This window comes from Calidris pugnax, unplaced genomic scaffold (genome assembly GCF_001431845.1).
Source record: "Calidris pugnax isolate Ruff unplaced genomic scaffold, ASM143184v1 scaffold72, whole genome shotgun sequence".
NCBI lineage: Eukaryota > Metazoa > Chordata > Aves > Charadriiformes > Scolopacidae > Calidris > Calidris pugnax.
Window position 1 is genome coordinate 1,944,365 of NW_015090808.1, and position 15,540 is coordinate 1,959,904.

The window sequence follows — 15,540 nt, forward strand, 5'->3', positions numbered from 1 at the left end:
GCCCGCCCGCGCCCGGCGGGAGCAGGTGCCCAGTGGGGCACAGCCGGGCCCGGCGGCCCGCAACGCCCCCGCGCCTTCCTCCTCCTCCTCTCCCTCCTCCTCGGCGGCGGCGGCGGGGCCGAGCCGCTTCCCGCGGAGCCGCCCGGGGCGGCGGCGGGGCCGGCTGTACTGCCGGGTGGGCATCGGCTTCCACCTCCAGCTGCACCCCGACGGACGCGTGGACGGCGCCCACGACGCCAGCCCGCTCAGTGAGTGCCCGGGGGGGAATCTGGGGGGCCGGGGGGCGTCTGGCTCTGCCCCAGAGCGGGGGGCTGCGGGCACTCCCTCCCGGGGCTGCGGGATCCCTACCCCGGGGGGTGTCTCCTCTGGGGTGATGAAGCCCCTTGCTCCCCGCTGCCTTCAGCTGGGGTGAGCTGCAGCCCAGGTGGGCTTGGGAAGGGTGAATTTGGGGTGCTGCCTGCCCTGGGAGGCTGGAGCTGGGGTTGCTGGGAGTGCTGCTCCCCGTGGGCTGGGTGGGATGCTGTCCCGGGGAGCAGAGGGAGCTCTGCCCCGCTCGCTTTGGGAAGTGCCACCCCACGGGGTTTGCCCGCTTGGAGGGAGCGAGTCCAGGAGGATCGATGTGAGGGCACGAGGTTTGTGCTCCCCCCCTGCGCCTCGCCAGGGTACCCGAGGGGGAGGATGCTGCACTGGGCTCTCCCTTGCGCCCCTTGTCTGTCCTTTCCCCATGTAACTTTTCCATCCTTCCCTCTGCATTCTCATTCTTCCAGCACAGCGATAGGATATATTCAGTTTAAAAATAGGACTGAGGCTGACGTTCCCCTGGGAGAAAGCTGTGCTAACTCATGGCTTATCCTTCGGGTCGGAGTTGCTGTGATATCCTGTTAGAGGGAATGAAATGGCAGCCGGGGATGAAAAATCACTTAAAGAGCCTGAGGGCTTGGGCCTGAGGTGACCCTGGCAGCACACATGGCTTGAGCTGTTGGCTGTGCTCACGGAAGAATGGCCACATCTGGCCTGGACTGAATAATTCGGGCTCTGGTCTGTGCTGTGGCCCTGTGAAGGAGCAGCCTGTGGGGAGGGGTGCTGGGGGCCAGAAACCCTGCTTGGGGTTTTGAGGAGCACTGCAGGTGTCCGGCCAGGGTGCAAGGGGGTGGAGGGGAGAATGGGGCATCCACTCCGGGGCTGTGTCGGGAGATGTGAGTTTGGAGGGGCTGCCTGCACCGTGCCCCCCAGATCCTGTGCCCCAGGCAGAGAAGGTCTCCCCCGTGAGACACGTGCAGCTGTTGATGCTACAGCTGTCTCGCAGGGTTGTGGATTACGTGAAGTTCCTTCCTCTTTCATCTGAGATTTTCTCCCCAGAAAGGTGACAGCAGCACCACCTCCCTACTTTGGAGCGGAGCCAGCCCTGGCTGGGGGCATGTGGTGGTGGCAGGGAGGATGCTGTGCTGGGGTGCTGCCCCAAGGAGCCGTCCCCCGTGGGGGAGAAGTCACCTTTTGGCAGGGAAACCCCAGCTTTGACCCCTGGGAAACTGGGCTTTACCTAGGGCACCACAATAACTGGGGGTATGTCTCCCGGCCAGCAGGTTTTGGGGTGCCCTGGAGGACAGGGAGTGTGCTGGAGGGGGTATGTGCCTTGTTGCAGTGGGGCTGCACAGCCCCATGCCTCTTGGCAGCCTGGGGCACGTGGGGTGAGGAGGGGTGGCCCTCCAGCCCCCCTCAAAGCGCCCCCCGGGCCCTTGGTGCCAGGACCTGGGTGCCTCCAAGGGCTGCGCTTCCTCCTTAAAATAAACATGGGAAGTGGAGATCCGATCCCCCGGCCTCGGGGATTTAACAGAGGCTTCATGTTTGCTCTTGGCACGTTAATCCACGCGGCCCTTCGCTGGGGCCGGCTGAGATGCTCTCACAGGCTCCCTCCTCCAGAGCCGGGGTCACTGAGACCCCCCTGGGGCCACCCCAGGGCTGCAGCCAGGGACAGCAACGCTCTTCTTCCAGGGTGGGAAGGGCACGCTGGGGATGTGGTGCTTACCCCGGCCAGCGGGGGTGTCAGGGGGACTCCTGACCCCTGCTGCCTCCCTAGCTCCCCCCGGCCAGCGGGGGTGACAGGGGGACTCCTGACCCCTGCTGCCTCCCTTCCTCTGCCTGGAGGGACACTGCGCTCTGTGGGGAAGGAAAGCGTGTTGGTGCTGTTGCTGAATGATGCTTGGAAGTTGAGGCTCTTTTATAAGATAAGTTATAGGTCATGCATGCCCCACAGGGGGGCCAGAGCCCACTCCTGCTCAGAAAATACCCATTTGAGGGGAAACCGGCCTGTTTTCTCATATCTGGGCTGCGTAGTGCCCCGGTCCGTGAGTCCTGCTGCTAGGAGTGGCCTAAGAAACCATTACTGGTACTTCTTGCCCCAAATGGCATGTGTGACACCTTTATTTCCAGAGTCTGGTGTGTTTGGGAGGACGGGCAAGGCTGGTCTCAGCAGGCTGGCTGTAGGCACAAGAGCCTTTTCCCACCCTTGAGAGGGATTCCCCAGGGGTAAGATTGCTTTGTCACAGCCAAGTCAGAAATTGTCCTCTAAAACGCAGCTTTTGGAAAAAAACCAACCCCACCACCCTGTTGCCATCCCGGAGTTGATGTGGGTCCCTCTGTGGGGAGGAGGGATGGAGCAGGAATGCTGTCAGGAGCCGGGCAGCCGAGGAGCAGGGTTGTGTGGAGAAGAAATGTGAAGCTATGAGACTGATTTTTTTTTTTTTTTTAATCATTATTTTTTTTTTCTTTGTCACACTGATGTGAAAAGAACTGTGATTTATTTTGGGATTTCTGTCATCCTAGGTATTTTGGAAATATTTGCTGTGTCTCAGGGGATTGTAGGAATACGAGGAGTTTTCAGCAACAAATTTTTAGCGATGTCAAAAAAAGGAAAACTCCATGCAAGTGTAAGTAACCCCCCTGCTTATCAGTATGTATTGTTTATTAAAGGCCTTGCGACACCTCCATGTGCTCCCGGGCAGGGCCCTGCTGTGCCGAGCCCCTTGGGCTCCACGCTGGGTGGCATCCTCACTGCACAGACAGAGAGGGGACAGGGGGAGCCAAACCCCCGGCGCCCATAGCCCTCCTTGCTGCATTTAACCAAGAAAAGTGCTTTTTCTTTTTCCTTTTTTTCTTTTTTTTTCTTTTTCCTTTTTTTTTTTTTTTTTGCAGTTGGGTATTTGCATCAAAAGGACTTGTTCTTTGAGCATTGGTGGTTTATTTTTAGCAATTTCTGCAGCAGATCGCGCAGATGGTTTTAGCCAAATGTCTGCCGGGGAGCGGCACGCGTGGCTCCGGGAGCCCGCCCGCGGGTGCGGGGAAGGGGCTGCGGCCCCCGGTTTTGGCTCGGTTTGCCCGTGTGGGAGAGATGTGCCCCCCGTGGGTGCGTGTGGCTGCACGCAGGGTGCTGGGCAGGGGAGGTCCAGCCCCTGCCGGGACCGTGGCAGCTGGAGGGGAAAAATCCTGGTAACTTGTTTCTGCAGGCTGTTTTCCTGAAGGTTGGGGTTTCCTGCAGGTCTAATTGTGCTTTTTCCAGGGTTTTTGCGTTGAATGAATCCTCTACGTTGATTTAACTTCCTTTTTTAACTTCAAGATGCTGATTCCTAATTTTTTTCCTGTTAGTTCTAGAGATCTTTTAAACAAATGAAAGTAACTACTGTGCGTACCTGAAAGTTATCGTGTTTTAAAGGTGTGTATAAATGCAACGCCCAAAGACGGGCATTTTTAAAGCAGCATCTTGGATGACCTGTCACCCAAAGTGGTTCCCAGGGGTAGTGTTCAGGGCTGACAGCCTGGGAGAGGGAAAAGCCCGTTGCCCGTCCTGCAGTGCGAGACAAACCTTGGGCTCATGGAGTGGATGTTGCTGATGTGCTTACGCTGCCTGAGCCTGCAGATTGCCCCCCAGTGAAATTTATGAACTCGCCTCTCTCTCCCTTGAGTCTTATTGGAGCGTTGCTCCTGAAACCTAATGATGCTTAAAGGGTGAGCGCTTGGTTGCTTATTTTAGGAAACAAAGTAGGAGTGGGAACGGCATCTAGGGGAAAGGGGGAATGGCTGCGTAGAGGAAAACGTGAGGGATGGAGATGGGGCAGGAAATGGGCAGAACAGGAGGAGAGCGGTGGGAAGGTAAAGGAAGAGGGAGAGGGAAGCAGGCGGAGCGTGATCCCCAGACCCTCCAGGGCCTCCCCTCCCTCACGGCGTACAATGGGCCTCTTATTTGAGCTGAAGCCTTGATTTATGCCCTGGCGCAGTCAGAAATTAAATCAAACCTCGTTGGTCTATGGTTAATTGTCGGCACACAAAGGGCAGTGCTGGAGAGGGACCTCAATTAGGCGGGTCAGAGCAGGGGGTGAGGACACACGATGCCCCACTCGGATGAAAGCTGCGAATTTGTAGAAACTTGACCCAAATGTCTAAAGATTGCTGGACTAAATAAGGCCGATAATGCAAACCCAGCATCTGTTGTTCTTTCCTGCCTTGGCAGGATAAAGTTATTTCATGGCCTAATGAGTTTTGAGCAGTACAAAGCGCGTCCTGCGCCCGTCACTCAGGGCAGCGCTTTGATATGGGAGTCACGCCGGTGACTTTGTGCTGAACCGCAGATAAAAGTCATTCCTGCAGGGATTCAGGCTCCTTCGAAACTGGCTTTCGGGGCCCAGCTATATCCCTGCTCGATGCTTTACAGCAGCCCTCCTTTTTCTTTTTTTTTTTTTTTTTTTTTTTTTTTTTGATGGCAACTTAATTAAATTACCAAGCAGTTCATTTTTAGAGGCACCAGCTTCAGAAAATGACAGTAATCCCGGCAATTATCAGTTGCGTGCACAGATGGCTTTTTCCTTGTTGTTAAATCCTCGGTCCCCTGTTCGTACATTTTTAGCATGGAACGGGCAGGAGGGGGTTTGGTGTCAGTCTCGGCAGGGGCCAGCATGAACCCCCAAGAAGAGGTTTGCCCGCGGGGGTCTCAGGTAATTCTCCTTTCTCAGGAGTTGTTCCGAGTTGACAGAACGCCACAGTCCTCACCGAAGCAAATCTCTGTTGAACTGGATTTTGAAATTTGACTTTGGGATTTCTCTCTGCAATGGTCTCTGGAGCTGCTGCAGAGCCAACCCGACGGGCAGCCAGAGCCGTGGCCTGCCCCGTGCTGGGAAAAGTGCCTTTTCCCGGGCTGAGACGGTGCGGTTGCTGCGCTGAGGGGCTGGGACATGGGGAAGCCCGTCAGAGGGATGGAAAAGCAGCAGCTGATGTGGTTCCAGGGCGATTTGCTGTCTAGGGGCATGGGCTTGCCCCTGCAGGTCCCTTCCTTCTGTGCTGCGAGCAGCCCAGCACATCCCTGTGTCCAGGGCTGGGACCGCCCCCCCTCAGGACCCCAAATCCCACTCTGGAGGGGACTCTACTACAAGTCTTAGGGAGCATTTCCCCTGAACGACTTTAAACAGGAACTTTTCTTGTGATGCTTCAGGTGGGGAGGGTGGCATTACTCCAAAATGCTGGGCCAGGCTGGAAATGCTGGTTTGGTTTACCCACGAGCAAAGCAGCCGCGAGCTCACCCGTCTGTGCAGGGGTATGTATGCACAGGGGCACAAGCATCTTCTCCTGGTCACATCAGCCCTTGCAAGGCCTGCTGGAGCTGGATTCAGTATCAGACCCCCACTGTGGCCAGCTTCGGTGCCTGGGGCAGGGCAGCCAACTTCATCTCCTGCACCAAAAAAACCTGCTCTTGCCATTTGCCCAGATCCCACTTGAAAGGCCCTGTTTTGGGGCCGTTTGGGCTGAGCACCCTTTCAGGCGTGCATTGCTGCCTCAGTCAGTCCTAAATCCCCCATGAAATGGCTGATGCCGGGGTGTCTCTCCTGAGCACCGCTGCAGGTGTTGGGGCTTCAGAAAGCAGTGAGGGGTCAGTAAAGCCTTGCTTCGGGAGGGTGAACACTCGTGCATGGGCGATACAGCATCGAGGATGCGTAAGAGACAGGGAAAGCAAGAATGAGTCATTGAGGTGATGTTCCTTTCAGGTGAAGAGCAAAAGGAGACTTAATTCAAAGTGCTATGAGGGAAAAGACGCTTGGCAGGCTGAGGACTCGGTCACTTGTACTGTAGGACTCAACTTCTCTGGTTAAATTAGGAATTGACAAAGGATCCCAGCCAGCTGGGCCTTCTGCGTGGTTATAAAGTGCTGCTTGGGGGTTTTGTCTTGTTTTCCATTGCTGGGGGTTTCGAGGCTGGAGAGCTCAGCATCCCTTTCATGTCAATCGTTTCGAAGCGTGTCTTTGCAATGGGGCTGCAGTGCCCTTGCGTGGCTGGAGGAGCTGTTGGGCATCAGGTACCATGTCCATGGTCAGATTAAACCACAGGAGAGGATTTCAGAGGGGTCACCGGAGGCTGCACCTGGGTGTCCCAGGGCTGTGGGTACATAGCTGGGGTGTTATGGTTCTATTTTTGTATTTCTGCATGCTTTTTTCCCCTCCTCCTCCCCCTTGACGACACGAAGGAGCTGTTATGGGCAGCATTCAGCCTGTCCTCTTGGGCAATGGGAAGCCTTTCCCCCCAGCTGTCCAGGAGCCAGCGTGGCCACCTTGTTCATAAGAGGTGATGCTCTTGGGCTGCAAGTAATTTCAGGTTATCGAGGGACAAAATGCCCCGAGTTCATTTGAGACAAAGAAGAGGAGGAAAAAAACCCCACCAATACAATCGAAGCCATGTTCAGTGAAGCAATGAAAATCTGCATGCAAATTGCCTTTCCAGATTATTAAGTGATGATTCAGTGCCTGAGCGAGAGGTGCGAGGGTGGGCAGGGAGATGGAGCGGGGGCTCGGCCCCAAGGTCCTTGGAGGGGCTGCGGCCTGGGGGTGCGGAGCCGCTTCTCCCTCTGCTCGGTGGGAATGGCAGGAGGAGACGTGGGGCGGGAGGGGAGGATGCTGCTGGGGCAGACAGAGCCTCTTTTTTTCCAAATCTGCGTGGCAAGTGGCTATTGGAAGTAGCCACCGTGTTGGGGGTTTTCCAAATTGCTGGGTGCCCGGTGGCCTCGGAGTGGGTTTCCCAAGGCCCTGTGCTGCTGCTCGCCCCTTTGTACCGTTTTTTTGGGAGACATTAAAACCCAGCGAGCGTCGCTGGGCAGGGGACAGGTAAAACCAGGCCTTTGTTAACGGTGTCCCCCGTCTCTGTCCCCGCAGGCCCGGTTCACAGCGGACTGCCACTTTCGGGAGCGGTTCCAGGAGAACAGCTACAACACCTACGCCTCGGCCGTGCACCGCAGCCCCCGCTCGGGACGGCAGTGGTACGTGGCACTCAACAAGCGGGGCAAAGCCAAGCGGGGCTGCAGCCCCCGCGCCCGGCCCCAGCACGTCTCCACGCACTTCCTACCCCGCTTTCGGCAGCCACAGCCCCCCGAGCTCGCCTTCACAGTCACCCTCCCCGAAAAGAAGCCCCCGCCGCCACCGAAACCAAAGGTCCCCCCATCCCCGCCTCGGAAAAACCCTGGCCCTGTCAGGTACCAGCTGAAGTTTCGCTTCGGGTAGCGCACCACGGCGGGGATGCCGGTGCCTGGGCAGCTTTTGGGGTGACCCCGTGGGGGACCCCGGACCAATGTGGGGAGGCTCCGGGTCTTCTCTTCACCCCGCAAACTGGATGGCATCCTCGGAGGTGTGTGCTGGGACGACATAACTTGGGCTTTCCAAAGATTATTCCTGTGGTGAGCTGAAAACACTTGATGGACCTGGGGTCAATTTTCTGTTGGTGAAAGAAGCAGAAAGGTGCCTCTACGGCGAACATATTTTCTTACCTTATTTTCACTAGTGACTCTTCTGACAATCATTTTCATACAGGAGATATGTTCAGAGCCAACCAATTAAGTGCTTTTTTTCTTTTTTTTTTTTTTTCCCATCTCCTTTTTGCTGCACTTTTTTCCTCTGTCCATACCTCAGACACCATATATCCAGGACTGCCCCTTCCCCTTGTTTTACAAACCAGCGCTTCCCTTCTGTAACAAGTCCAAGACCAACAATTTCATCCACCTTATCTGTGGTGCAAGGGGGTCTTAAAAGTCTTTGTTGGCAATAATAGATATATATATATTTTATTTTTTTTTAAGGGTTGCAGGCTTGAGGAGGGCGGCCGTTCGCAGCCCTGCTCCTGGTGCTCTCTCCTGTTCTTCCCAGGACAGCTGGAGGAGCGAGTCTCCTCCTGTCCATCAAAGTATGGCTTCGATGTCTGTGTTTAAAATACCTCTGCCCTGGCCCCGTGGCATTCCTGCTCGCACGGGGAGGAACCCGTGCTCAGACCCGTCCCCGGGGGTGGCTGGGGGAGCCCCTCCACACCCCTGCTCCCCAGGATGGGGATGCACTTGGCCCCTGGGTGCCCACTGGTTTCTTCCAACAATTTGCACTGCTGATTTATTTTATCATTCACAATACACTTACAGAGGTGGGGGAAAGGGTTTTATTTTATAGTGACTGTGGTGATGTGGCAATAAATGCTGTTACAGCTACTCGTACCTTTGGAAGTGTTTTTTCCCACCTGGGTTGCCTTACGGCCCCGACTGTCAAATTGTTTCCCCCTTATCGTGTTCTCTGTGGAGTAACTGTGTGTATGGAGTTTTTAATTGGCCTTTAGCTGTGTTGTGTACATACAGAAAACAGTAGCATTGAACCTCACCGGTTAAGCCTTAATAGGAGCCCAGGTGGGCTCGCGTTAGCAAAACCCCCCTCGCCCTGAGCCCTGCTTAGTGTCCAGCAGCAATAACCAGGGCAGGTGGCACTGCTGAGTCTTTTCTCCTGATCTGGTCATGGTACAAATGGTTGTTTCCATTGAAATTGTGGTTCTTTTCCATTTGCCCTTCTGGGCAGCCTCTGGCTGGATGCACCCGCTCCAGCAGCAAATGCTTTGGCACAAGGGCGTGCGCTCCACGTGTGGGGATGGATGGGGATGAAGGAATAAAGTATAATAGTGCTTCATTTTATAACCTGGTTGTGTAATCTCTTGCCCATCTCCTACCCATGTGTTTTTTTCTTTTCCTTTTCTTCCCCCAAAGGAGAAAAATGAGTGTTGCTAAATTAGCCGCCCTGCATGTTTTTATCAGAGGGTTTGGCTGGCACGGTACTGGTGGCAGGGTGGAGTGGGGCAAAATCGGTGCATGTGCATGCTTTGTATGCTGTGCTCCACATCTTGTGTGCTGAGACAAACCTCCCGACAGCTCCTCTGGGGCTGCTTTTGGTCCCGCGTCACAGCAAGGGATGGCAACCCAAGCACGGGCACGCTGTGCTCCGTGGACATTTCCAGCGAGACAGCCCAAATTTACAAAAGTCAAGTAATGCTGCTTATCTGCCGTTCAGCAGCCAGGCACAATTAGGTATAATTAATGCTCAGTGAAGCATAGAGCCACCTAAATGAACTAATTGAATGAAAACATGTGCAGGAGCCACATAGGAGGGTGCCGTCCTCAGCCCGGGGTGGGTGCGTGGAACTCCCTGGGCAGGTAAGAGAAGAGTGAATGTGCTGGTCCCTGCTTTCCCTCAGAGGAAAAAGCTGGTTTTTTAATCTTGTTTTAAGGAAACTGCTTGTCGGTAACTAGCCTGTATGACAAAACAATGCTTTGATCCTTGTGTTTCTGGGCAAAAACTGGTCCTGAACTGACCTGCGATGGCAGCATCCCGTGTTTGCCATAGCAACTGCTGGGACGTGCTGCCGCTGGCTCTGCTGGGGCTGCCAGGAGGGATGGGAGATATTGTCCTTGGGGCTCACCCCGGGAAGGGGGGGTGCTGCTGGCGGTGGGATCCCCCCGACTTGCAGGGGATGAGCACTCCTGCTTGTGGCTCTGGCTGAACCTTGTTTATCCCGATGCCCCTCGCTGTTTGTGCTGAGGAGCATTTATTGCATTTCAGAGCTGTCGGGTGAAATTTGGCTGAGGCAACAGCGCGGGCGCCTCCTGCCTCTGGGGTCTGCTGAAACCCGCCCTCTCTTTCCTCTCACACCATTTCTGCACTTCGAGGGGGGCTGCCAAACATTGAGGTTTCATGTGGGGTTTCTGGCAGCCAGGAGCCCCACAGCACACGGGAAGCAGAGGCTGGGGCTATAATACGCCGCGCCATGGCAGTGCAGAGGGCTGTGCCACAGCAGACAGCAGCGCGCTGGCAACCTCAGTAGAGAGCCCAACACAGGTTAATGTAAGTGGTATGGATTGACAAACTCCTCCTGTTCCTCTCTGGCCACTCTTCTGCAAGGAAATTAAACAGGTTTGCTTATCAGGAGGAGAACAAAGGCATTTTAAAAAAATGGGTAAATATCTCTGTTAAATTTAAAAATAGCCTGTGGACAACTTGAAAGACTTTTAAGGAATGAAGGTAACTTTTTCCATGTGTGTTATGTTTCTTGCATTTCAAAAGTAGTTTTGGCTTACTTTTATTTACAGCTGTTGATTGCATTTAAACCTTTCTGGCTACTGCTCTTGACAGTGAAGCAGAGGCAATGTTGTGCTGGTTGGCTGCTCCCTGGGCAGGATGAGTAGCCCAAATCCTGCAGCAGAAGCCCAGAGCATCCTGTGGTCCGGCTCCCAAGGCGAGGAGAAACATCCTGCCCTTCCACAGGTGGGGATTTACTGCAAGAAGGGATGCAAAACCATAAAGCTTCTCTTCTTCTTTCCTGCTTGTTGGCAGCACTCAGTCTTCCATGCTGGTGGGAGTATTGCTCCTGTGGAACCAACAGGAGCAAGAATACGCTCGGGAAAATTGCTGTGACAGTCTGGGAAAAGAAGAAAGGCTCTGGCTCCAGCTTCACAACTCCGATGCTGACATAAACTATCCTGTCAGCCGCTCCGGTTTCATCCCAGTGGATTTATCGTTTTGGCTTCAACAGCACTAATTGCTGGACTCTTAAGCAGATTTTTGTACTTATTTTACATAAAAGCCCTTTATATTGCCTTTAAATCTTGTTGCACACAGATAAAAGGCCACCTGGGAAAATCAAGGGTAGGGGGTGGGAGAGCTTTCCTACCCCTCTTTTTGGGGTGCTGAGGGCAGGGGGCATGCTGGAGAAGGGGTTCTGTGTTTGGGGACCAACGGGGGGTCTGGCTGCTGAAAGCAAGCAGAGAGGAGGGCTGTGCATCATCCGGCTGGGTGGCCTTCGGTGAGGAACCAGCAGCCCCTCGGGCAATTTTAATCAGGGAGCAGGCTGGGAGCAGGGCTGGTAGGGACACGGCAGGGGGTGGCATCCAGGGAGCCAGGAAGGTAACAGGGATGTATGAAGTTAATTGTCCTAGGACACCAGCACGATGCCTCTGAGCTCTTGATCGGCAAGGCTAAAAATGGCGTGATTGCACAATGTGGACCAATAACTAAAATTTGCCCCTTTTTTCCTCTCCCATTTGCTTTCTGAGTCATCTTTTCCTGCAGGCTTTGTGGATATAGAAAGTCTCAGATGTTGATTAGGCAAAGTACTGCACGGGGAGAGAGATGGTGCTTCTGGAAGCTCCGCTCAAAGCACGACATTGGCAAGTGCTGGAACAAACATGAAGTCTCCTGGGAGCACCTGGCTTCCTTTTTGCCCTGCAAAGCCGGTGTTTTACCCCAGCCAGCTTGCTTCACCATGAGCTGGATGGGGCAGGCCAGGCTGGTGGCCACCACGAGCTGCACTGTTGGCGTGTCCTCCCACATGGGAGTATCTCCAAACTGAACTTACCACCCGGTGGGGAAAACATTGGCTGAAGTACTTTGAGAAGTTGGGGGTTGGCATGGCATGTTATTTTTTTGGTTTGTGGGTTTTTCTTCTTTCTCCTCTACCATCTCCAACTTAACACTGTGGTGCTGGGGAGACAAAGCTGGAAAACAAAGGAACGATGGGGATTCCCAAATTCCTTTCCAACCAACTGCCGCCTTCAAAGGAGGCACGAATGCACCTGGAGCAGGGAAAGGGGCTGCGGGGAGCACGGGGGGAGCGCGCCGAGCGCCGGCCATGCCCCGGCTCCGTGGTGTTGGGTGCCTTTGTTAAAATTCTGACACGAAAAAGGGCTGCCCCATTCCCCCTGTCCGGGCACATCTCGCTTTTAGCCCCTGTGGAGGTTCATCACTTCCCAAACCCCCAGGAGCACTCGCCGGGCTCCAGCGCTGCCGGCCGGGGGGATGCTGCGGCTCCGGCCCCCCCAGCCTGCGCCCCGCCGGCCCCCGCTCCCCACGGGGGGAGCGTCCGGGGGGGGAAGGGGCAAACCCACCCGCGCTGTGTCAGTGCGGGAAGATGAGGCGAAATACCTCACGGAGCTGAGCGCGGGGGGCGCCGGGGGTTAGGGAGGTGCATGGGGGCTGCTGTCCCCGCTCGGATTTGCCGGTGCAGGCACGGACGGCCCCCCCCGGGGGGCTGGGGACTGTCACCGCGCCCTCACGCCCGCTCTGCCCCCTCAAAAATAACCCTCAAAGCATCCAAAACCTCCCCAAAGCCGAAGCGCGCGGCGGCCCCCGCTCCCCCCCTCGCCCCGCGCGCGGCCGCTGATTGGGCGGGCGGGGTCGGCACGTGCGGGCGCCGCCGTTGCTCCTGGCGCGCGCCGCCCCCCCCCGAGGCGGTGGGTCCCTCGGCCGGTCGGGGGGTGGGATGGCGGCCGGCGCCCCCGCCTCGCCGCACCCCGGCTCCTACCGGGAGTACCTGCGGGCGCGCGTGACGGCGCGGGACCTGCGCTACCTGGAGGTCAGTGGGAGGGGGCGGCTCGCTCCCCGGGGCGCCCGGGGGCAGCGGGGTATGCTGTACCCCCGCGGCGGCACTCGGCCCTGTCCTCCGAGAGGCACCGGCCGCTGAGGGGCCGCGGAGGCAGGTCAGGCTCCCGGGGAGAGCCAGGCACGTTGTGGGCTTGCGGAGCTTCGGGTGCTCGTTAGGTGCGAGGGTCTTGTTAGAGAAACCCGCCACCCTCAGGGAACGCGCCGCCCCGCTGCCCCCCGGGCAGGGAGGTGACACGGCTCCTGCCTGCAGAGAAACCCCCGCCCGGGCTGAGGGCGGCAGCGGGGTGGCTGCGGAGCAGGGAAGGGACATGGCAGCGGTGTTTGGGGGGGCTGGGGGGCCCGAGAAGTGCAGTGGGGCCAGCCAAAACAGGGGTCTGCTCACAAGCCAGCTCCAAGTGCCGGTCTGGACCAAAACGCCTTTCGTGTGAGCGGCTGTTTGCGTTGCAGTGTTTGCTGTTTATATCCGCCCAGAGAAACAAACACCCTCCCTGTCTGGAGGTACGAGGTGAGATGAAGGCAGTGGGGCTGGCTTTGGTGTGCAGAAGCAGCTTCAAGCGAGTGCCAGCCTGGTTCTTAACCAAAACTGGGAATAAGATCTTGTCCAGTGCTTACAAAACATATTTTTTTGGCTGAGTCATGCCAAGGGATGTGTCTGGTTGAGCACGTCACATCACAGTGATATTCAAAGGGTGCTGACTGCTGAAATTTTGACCTCTAAAAATGATAGTGTACGTTGCTTGGTGGAAAACACTTTAGGGAAAGTCACAAAAGGCTTTCTGTCTTGCAGTTAGAAGGCAGGTGGTATTGATTATGAGTTTGTTCTCAGAAAGCAGCAATCAGCGTTTGGCTTCCAGAATTTAGGACTGAATCTGGCAGCTCAGGTGGGGTGGGAGTGGCAGGGGGTGTTCCTGGGGTGCTTTGGCTGTCAGGGCTTATCAGGTGCCCCAGCTTCAGCTGGAGGAAATATCTCATCCCCAGCTGTGCTGCCTCCTGCCCCAGAGCTCAACTCATCAGTGCTACTCTCCTTTAGGGATGTCATTTTAAATTGGGGAATTGTTTTCCATCTGGAGGTATAAAAAGGGGAGTGCAGGCCCTTTTCTGGGGCTTAGGTGTGATGCAGGCAGAGGAAGGTGGGTGAGAAACTGCAGGGTTTCAGCTGCTGATGTTTGTTTGCTGCTGCCCAGGCTGTGGTGACGATGCCTGAGGCAGTGGTGTCGTTAATCGCCCTAAGTACTCCAGCTCCTCTGGTGTTCCTCCATCGTGAGCCCTTGTTAGACGGGAGCAAGGCAGAGCCTACTGGTGCCTGCAGCCCCTCCTGAGGAGCAACTCCTGGCTTCCCAGCACTGCTGGTTTTGGGGGGTGTTGTGCAGACTCCCCTCTCTTGAGTTACATTCTCTGGTGGGTCCTGATGGTAGGGGAGGCAGGGGTCCAGGGGGTGTCCCTACCGTCCCAGCACTAACCAGGCTCCCTGCCTGTCCTCTCCCTGCAGAGCGAGGAGGTGGCAGAGCAGCTGGTGGCTCTGCCCCCTCAAAAATAACCCTCAAAGCATCCAAAACCTCCCCAAAGCCGAAGCGCGCGGCGGCCCCCGCTCCCCCCCTCGCCCCGCGCGCGGCCGCTGATTGGGCGGGCGGGGTCGGCACGTGCGGGCGCCGCCGTTGCTCCTGGCGCGCGCCGCCCCCCCCCGAGGCGGTGGGTCCCTCGGCCGGTCGGGGGGTGGGATGGCAGCCGGCGCCCCCGCCTCGCCGCACCCCGGCTCCTACCGGGAGTACCTGCGGGCGCGCGGGACGGCGCGGGACCTGCGCTACCTGGAGGTCAGTGGGAGGGGGCGGCTCGCTCCCCGGGGCGCCCGGGGGCAGCGGGGTATGCTGTACCCCCGCGGCGGCACTCGGCCCTGTCCTCCGAGAGGCACCGGCCGCTGAGGGGCCGCGGAGGCAGGTCAGGCTCCCGGGGAGAGCCAGGCACGTTGTGGGCTTGCGGAGCTTCGGGTGCTCGTTAGGTGCGAGGGTCTTGTTAGAGAAACCCGCCACCCTCAGGGAACGCGCCGCCCCGCTGCCCCCCGGGCAGGGAGGTGACACGGCTCCTGCCTGCAGAGAAACCCCCGCCCGGGCTGAGGGCGGCAGCGGGGTGGCTGCGGAGCAGGGAAGGGACATGGCAGCGGTGTTTGGGGGGGCTGGGGGGCCCGAGAAGTGCAGTGGGGCCAGCCAAAACAGGGGTCTGCTCACAAGCCAGCTCCAAGTGCCGGTCTGGACCAAAACGCCTTTCGTGTGAGCGGCTGTTTGCGTTGCAGTGTTTGCTGTTTATATCCGCCCAGAGAAACAAACACCCTCCCTGTCTGGAGGTACGAGGTGAGATGAAGGCAGTGGGGCTGGCTTTGGTGTGCAGAAGCAGCTTCAAGCGAGTGCCAGCCTGGTTCTTAACCAAAACTGGGAATAAGATCTTGTCCAGTGCTTACAAAACATATTTTTTTGGCTGAGTCATGCCAAGGGATGTGTCTGGTTGAGCACGTCACATCACAGTGATATTCAAAGGGTGCTGACTGCTGAAATTTTGACCTCTAAAAATGATAGTGTACATTGCTTGGTGGAAAACACTTTAGGGAAAGTCACAAAAGGCTTTCTGTCTTGCAGTTAGAAGGCAGGTGGTATTGATTATGAGTTTGCTCTCAGAAAGCAGCAATCAGCGTTTGGCTTCCAGAATTTAGGACTGAATCTGGCAGCTCAGGTGGGGTGGGAGTGGCAGGGGGTGTTCCTGGGGTGCTTTGGCTGTCAGGGCTTATCAGGTGCCCCAGCTTCAGCTGGAGGAAATATCTCATCCCCAGCTGTGCTGCCTC

General features: G+C 56.7%; 2 protein-coding genes across 2 annotated transcripts in view; both read left to right on the top strand.

Moving 5' to 3' along the window:
• Positions 1 to 2,143: 2,143 nt before the first annotated feature.
• FGF5 (fibroblast growth factor 5) lies at positions 2,144 to 8,920 on the top strand. The gene is made up of 2 exons (XM_014938343.1): positions 2,144 to 2,927; positions 7,188 to 8,920. The coding sequence occupies exons 1-2, from the start codon at positions 2,898 to 2,900 to the stop codon at positions 7,530 to 7,532; spliced, it is 375 nt and encodes a 124-aa protein (XP_014793829.1). The 5' UTR covers positions 2,144 to 2,897; the 3' UTR covers positions 7,533 to 8,920.
• Positions 8,921 to 12,588: 3,668 nt separating this feature from the next.
• LOC106885834 (chromosome unknown open reading frame, human C4orf22) overlaps positions 12,589 to 15,540 on the top strand; it is a 200,254-nt gene continuing 197,302 nt past the window's right edge. Inside the window, exon 1 of the mRNA XM_014938338.1 lies at positions 12,589 to 12,681. Coding sequence (XP_014793824.1) covers positions 12,589 to 12,681 — 93 coding nt within the window. The remainder of the gene's footprint in view (positions 12,682 to 15,540) is intronic.